General features: G+C 36.7%; 1 protein-coding gene across 1 annotated transcript; it reads right to left on the bottom strand.

Annotated features, from left to right (window-relative positions):
* Positions 1–1,597: 1,597 nt before the first annotated feature.
* On the bottom strand, positions 1,598–5,385 carry LOC112031730 (putative leucine-rich repeat receptor-like serine/threonine-protein kinase At2g24130). Its single transcript, XM_024064440.2, has 2 exons — positions 2,841–5,385; positions 1,598–2,161 (listed from the first exon to the last, which is right to left on the bottom strand). Exons 1-2 carry the CDS (start codon positions 5,383–5,385, stop codon positions 1,755–1,757), a joined length of 2,952 nt encoding a protein of 983 aa, XP_023920208.2. The 3' UTR covers positions 1,598–1,754.
* Between the last annotated feature and the right edge of the window lie 1,550 nt (positions 5,386–6,935).

Consider the following 6,935-nt stretch of genomic DNA (forward strand, 5'->3'; position numbering starts at 1 on the left):
ATATACTTACTTTGCTCAAGCTAAGTTACAACTTTTAGAAAAAAATCCAAAGTTAACTTGTGTTCTTCACCTTGTTCCTCACAATTTCTTCAGCCACAAAAGAGAGAGCTGGAAATAAAAGAAAGATAGCTTTAGCTAGTGAATAGTTAAGTAGACCCAATGATAAGCACAAAAAGATGAGTGAAGCTTTACCTGCATGCAACACATAGATAAGTGAAGCTTTACCTCTTGATGGAGACAATGTAAGAATTTCAATAAAAAGATGACTCTCAATCTAGAATACCATAGATTTACATAATAAATAATAAGTAGATAATTGACATAAAGTCATTAGAATTAGGTAAATCACAACCAAATTGAAAAAAAGAAGAAAACACAATTATAGTAACTAAAGGTGTTAAACTACCCTATCAAGAAGTTCTACAAATATAAACACACAAGGAAATCAATCTAAACTTTCCTTTTAGAGCATGTAATCATGTTTAACTATTAGATATCCCCCTAAAAAAAATTGCTAAAGACATGACAACTACTCCACTATGCTTTACACACATCTCCATCCTAATAAGTACGCTCATACATCAATGAAGAGTTTATGATTGATTTCAAAATTGAGACCCAAAACCATTTCACAACAATCACCATTCCACAACCACAATCACCATTCTCAGTTCATAAACAACACAGCACACCCTCATCCAAAACAATATGTACAAAATGAGAACGGTCTCTATTCAAACTTAGACAAATTATCCTACCACAGAGAATAAATTTCAAACAAAATTAAAAAAAAAAAAACCAAAAGGAAAAAAAAATTAACATCAAGCAGAAAAATTAACATCAAGCATTTAGAAACAAAAACTAACAAAAATATTGTTTGGATAAAACTGTGTTCAAGTTTTGGATAAAACAGTTTCACAACAAGAGCATATTGAAGAAATTCGAAACAACTGAAGTGAAATCCAAGTCTTTATAGCTCCAAGATAATTTCCAAGGTGAATAGATTCAGTTGGTCTCTTCCTGTAAAACAAAAGGGTTCAAAAGATTTGCAGCCAAAGAATCAGTCATAACCACTATAATGAGCAATTAAATTGTTTGCTAACCTTTGCTCAATTTAAATCCATTGCTTAGTTGTAATGAAATAACTACTATAATGAGGCAGGTAAAATGGGAAAAAACACAACTTTAACCAAGTTATGAGAATTTTGAACTGGTCAGTAAATGAACCTCCTGTATAGATGGAACTCCAATTTTCCCATCTTGTAATAAGTGAAGAATAATTAAATTGACTAATGGGACAATAGGAATTTATGATTCATAATTCACAACCTTCTTTGCTGATTGCACTAATCAATTAAAATATTAACAAATCAGAAAGGCCATCTTTGGTTGGTTGGGATATTAATAATGCAAATTTGGAATGAAAAGGGCCTGTTGACCTGCAGTGAAAGGAGAAAAATCTCATTTGTACCTCATGTACATCTCCAATAGTCATACAAGAAGGAAAATTTCAACAGAAAAGGAATCAAAAGTAAAACAATATATAACATTTGTGGCTGAGGAACCAATGGTTATAAACTAAAGTAAAACAATATATAACATCTGTGGCTGAGGAACCAATGGTAAACTAAGTATCCATTAGAATTGTCGTTACAAATTAAAAACTAATCAAACAAATGTAATTAGTACTCAACAAATCAAAATAAATCTGAAATTTCAGTTAAGTTTCAATTTTCTTGTAACCATTTTCATAATCAAACATCATCAGTTTTAGGAGGCACTTCTTCAATTGGCAGTGATGAGGAAGTATTAGAGAGATAATCCTTCAACCGTCCCATTTCATTGGCTACATCCAGCATGGTTGGTCTAGTTGAATGTGTGAACTGTGTGCACATAAGGCCAAGCTCAATCATTTCTAGAATCACATCTCTCCATATTTTGGTGTATTCCTTTGGCATGACTGATGGGGTGCACCTATCAAGAGCATGTTCAACTATGGGATCCAGTTTATGGGGGAAGTGACTCTTAACCCATTCATGCAAGCTTGAGCCTTCGTCAATAAGAACTTCTGTAGGGCGTCTTCCCGTTACGATTTCCAATAAAAGGACCCCAAAACTATACACATCCCCCTTAGGTGAAGCACTTCTGCCCAATCCATATTCTGCATTTGGATAAATTGATGAAAGAGCAGAATTAGTATGAACGTAAAAAAAATTATTTATTATGTTGTTGATTTGATACCAATCATAATTGTCATCATGTCATCATGTCAGTTTTAAATATTTTTGTTAAGTAAAACAGTACTAGCATTAGAAGTTTCCTTAATATATTTTATCCTAGTATGAAGCATCATTTTCCTTAGGAGACTTTCGGTGTAATGGAAAACCTGTACCAAGACATGCAATACGTTGTAATTATTGCTAGCATTGTGAACAAATAATCTTGCAGTATAGTGATTAGTGAGTACTATGCTTAAACCAATAAGGTCCTAACTCATTAAATTATTATTCTTATCATTTTACTAGACTTTACAGAGAACTCTATTGATGATTTTTCTGAGAAGCATGGAGCTATTCAGTGTCTAAGAAGGAAAGCCATCTGACTAATTAATTTTGACAAATTATTTGGTGTGCAGAATGTTGAACATAATTTGTTTGCACAAACCAGCTAAGAAGTGTTGAACAGAACAATATAATAAAGATTTGTGAGTTGCTCAGCAAAAAGTGATAGTGATCATAATGAAACATAAACACTATGAAAAATTCTAACAACGAAATCACATGAGGAAAATATAACCATATTTAATTCTAGGCTTCTAGCTTAGGTAGAAAAATACTTACCAGGAGCTATGTAGCCAACGGACCCGCACAATAATCCATCTGTTGAGTTGATGGATATTGTTTCCTTCACATTAGCACTCTCATCGCCCCCTTTAACCAGCCTTGCAATTCCAAAATCGGTTACCAAAGCTGTCAAGTCATCATCAAGAAGAATATTGCTCGGTTTTAGATCACAGTGTACAACTTTAACTGGAGAATAATGGTGCAAATAGGCCACTCCTTCAGCAACATCACTGCATATGTTCACTAGCTGTATCAAATCCAGACCACGTTTCGATCCATGGCTTGGGTAGAGATGCCTCTCCAAGCTTCCGTTTGACATCAGAGGAAGAACAAGAGCCTTAAAGTCTGGCCTACTGCAAATTGTGATGATCCTTATTAAATTCCTGTGCCTAGTCCTCTTTAGGACTTGGCATTCTCTCTTAAAGCTCCATGGAGTTTCTATAGCTGACTTTGTATCCAGAACCTTTACAGCAATTCTTGTATTATCATGAAGAACTCCCTTATAGACGTGACCAAACTGGCCCGAACCAATTAGGCTTGAAGCACTGAACCCACCGGTGGCTTCAATGAGTTGACCATATGAGATTCTAGGGTGCTTCAGCTCTTTCCTTTCTTGTTCTTCCTCCTGCAAGTCCCCTCCATTGAAAATTTCCAATTGTGATTTGATTCTTGACCTTTGTACAAGACGGTACCCAAATATGCATACAATGGGAATGGCAAGTAATGAGAGGAGAATTGACAAAATAAGCATAAGATGAGAATGTCTATTTGAGCACTTTGGCATGCCTTCAATTGAGCCACAAAGGCCATCATTTCCAAGGAAAGAGTCTATGGTGAGCAATGAAAACGCTCCCTCGTTAGATACATTTCCAGAGAATTTGTTGAAAGAGAAGTTCACATGCTTGAGAGTAGAGGACATCTGCAAAGATTGTGGTATCCCACCGATCAATTGATTCAGTGACACATCAAGTGCTTTTAGATAAGGCAATTGGCCTACTGAAAATGGAAGGGGGCCTTCTAAAATATTACGCGAAAGGTTGAGACTCTCTAGTGCAATGCAGCTTTTGAGTTGTGTTGGGATTGTGCCAGAAAGATTGTTATTGGATAAATCTATAGCTAGCACCATATCCATTTTACTGAGCTCTAATGGCAAAGGCCCATATAAGTGATTGCTAGACAAATTCAAGTATAACTTCAAGCTTCTCAACCCTGCAACTTCACTCGGAATCACCCCAGAAATCTTATTGTGAGAGAGGTCTAGAATTTCTAAATTGACACATTGGCCTAAACTTGGTGGTATTGTTCCTGCGAGCTGGTTTTGATAAAGCATGAGTCTTCTTAACTGGGGAAGGTTTGCAAAGCTATCTGGAATTGAACCTGATAGTTTGTTTTTCGATAAATCTAGAAGACCTAGATGGGGAATGTTACCAAGAGTTGGCGGAATCTCACCAGATAGTGAATTATTTGACAAGTAAACCCTCTCTAGCTTTCCCATTCGACATAGTTCAGGTGGGATTGAACCATTCAATAAGTTACTAGACAAGTTTAAGAGGGTAAGATTCACAAGGTTTGAAATGTGAGGAGGAATAAAGCCATAGAAAAGATTCTCATCAAGATGAAGTTGCACAAGATTGGTAGAAAGATCACCAATAATGGGAGGTATTTTCCCACGAAGGTTATTTCCCGCCAATTCGAGTTCTCGAAGGTCAGAACAATTTCCTAAGGAAGCAAAGAAAGGTTCAAGGTTGTTGTTACCATCATGGCTAACAAAGCTATTATAGGACAAATAGAGTATTTGTAACCTTGGCATTTCAAGTACAATCTCTGATGGTAGCTCCCCAGTTAACATATTAGACTCCAAGTCCAGCCATTTAAGTTGTGTGGAATTTGAGAGGGCTCGTGGTACATGTCCCACAAGCCTATTCGACCAAAGCAAAAGAAACCACAACTCTTTAAGCCCACATTCATTCTTTAAGGGGATTTCTCCACTTAAAGAATTGTTAGAAAGGTCAATATACTTCAAGGATAAAGACCCATTACAGAAAAGAGATTCCGGAATTTCACCTTGAAGTTTGTTACTTCCCAAATCAAGATATACCATATTTTGAAGAAATCCCAGGTGGTATGGAATTTTCCCCTCAAGAAAGTTCCCTGACAAGCTGAGTTGTCTGAGCCGAGAGAGAGAGCCCAACTCTTTAGGAATAGGACCTTTAAAGAAATTCCTTGATAAATCAAGAATAGTCAAGGAAGAAAGATTGGCTAGCGATGGAGAAATAGTGCCACTAAGCCATGTTGCATTGAGAATAAGCTCTGTGACACTGTCGCTTTCATTGTTGCACCTCACTCTTGCCCAGTTGCAAACATGAACACCTGAAGAGTTCCAATTCTGAAGGACATGTCCAGGGTCTGAAACAATCCCTGACATGAAAGAAAGCAATGCTGCTTTGTCATTCATAAGCTGAGAATTTTGTGCACCAAAGACACCATACAGAACAGTGACCAAACATAGGATATTGTACATGGAAAATTTACAAAATTCCATTGTAATATTGTAGAGGGAGAGAGTGGATGACACACAAGAAATGCAAAAACATGTACGTGGGCTTAATAAGAAGATAATAACTAAGCCTTTGAGAGAGATGGATGTGTTCAATGCAAAGAAGGAATTGTACTATGTAATGCTACAAAAATTTGAACTCTTTTATTTTGTGCCTAACGGCCGTTGAAGGAAGGAACGTACGTTTGGCGCCTGTGAAAATTGACTTTGAAAGTCACCAATAGGTGTGGAACACGTGTGGTACAGTGACATGACACGTAAGCAACGTTAAAAGATTTGGGGAGCAGTGGTGGTATACATGTCAGCACACCTATACCGGCCTAATTAAATATCAGACTTAAAAAATAGTTTACTATTTGGTTGTGTTTTGTTGAAACATGTGTGGTTTGGTTTTTTTCCTAGTGAGATCGAGTTTGGGCTATATTTAGTGGATGGTGTGCTGTTAAGGAAGATAATGTAGCATAGTAGGCACGCTTAGGGGACGGTGATGTGGCAATTGGGGGGGTATTGGTTTTGGCAAACTTGTCGGCTGAGATAGTGATATATATATTTTAGCACTATTTTGATGTCAGTTCAGAAGTTGATACATAACCTCATTTGGGTATCATTCATTGCACTTACTCTCACAAATATATGTATAGATAATAGATATATAGCACACCATGCAACTAACCTAATGAAAGAGATTGATGTTGTGGTAAATTTAGCAGTAGAAAACTAACTGTAAAGACAAAAGACAAAAGAAAAACTAAACATAAAGAAAAAGTTCCTATGAATGTTAATATTGTATGTAATTACATTGTTGCATACTAGTTGATATCAAGAATCCTCCATGGCCCTTATGAAAAAGGGAGAAGCAAAGAAAGGTTCAAGGTTGTTGTTACCATCATGGCTAACAAAGCTATTATAGGACAAATAGAGTATTTGTAACCTTGGCATTTCAAGTACAATCTCTGATGGTAGCTCCCCAGTTAACATATTAGACTCCAAGTCCAGCCATTTAAGTTGTGTGGAATTTGAGAGGGCTCGTGGTACATGTCCCACAAGCCTATTCGACCAAAGCAAAAGAAACCACAACTCTTTAAGCCCACATTCATTCTTTAAGGGGATTTCTCCACTTAAAGAATTGTTAGAAAGGTCAATATACTTCAAGGATAAAGACCCATTACAGAAAAGAGATTCCGGAATTTCACCTTGAAGCTTGTTACTTCCCAAATCAAGATATACCATATTTTGAAGAAATCCCAGGTGGTATGGAATTTTCCCCTCAAGAAAGTTCCCTGACAAGCTGAGTTGTCTGAGCCGAGAGAGAGAGCCCAACTCTTTAGGAATAGGACCTTTAAAGAAATTCCTTGATAAATCAAGAATAGTCAAGGAAGAAAGATTGGCTAGCGATGGAGAAATAGTGCCACTAAGCCATGTTGCATTGAGAATAAGCTCTGTGACACTGTCGCTTTCATTGTTGCACCTCACTCTTGCCCAGTTGCAAACATGAACACCTGAAGAGTTCCAATTCTGAAGGACATGTCCAGGGT

Source organism: Quercus suber, unplaced genomic scaffold, assembly GCF_002906115.3.
Source record: "Quercus suber isolate HL8 unplaced genomic scaffold, Cork oak 2.0 scaffold_80, whole genome shotgun sequence".
In the NCBI taxonomy this organism is placed as follows: Eukaryota; Viridiplantae; Streptophyta; class Magnoliopsida; order Fagales; family Fagaceae; genus Quercus; species Quercus suber.

Coding starts and splice junctions, on each gene's coding strand:
- LOC112031730 (XM_024064440.2), bottom strand. CDS start 5,385: ATGGAATTTTGTAAATTTTCCATGTACAATATCCTATGTTTGGTCACT. Junction 2,162..2,840: donor CGTTGGCTACATAGCTCCTG/GTAAGTATTTTT, acceptor ATCCAAATGCAG/AATATGGATTGGGCAGAAGT.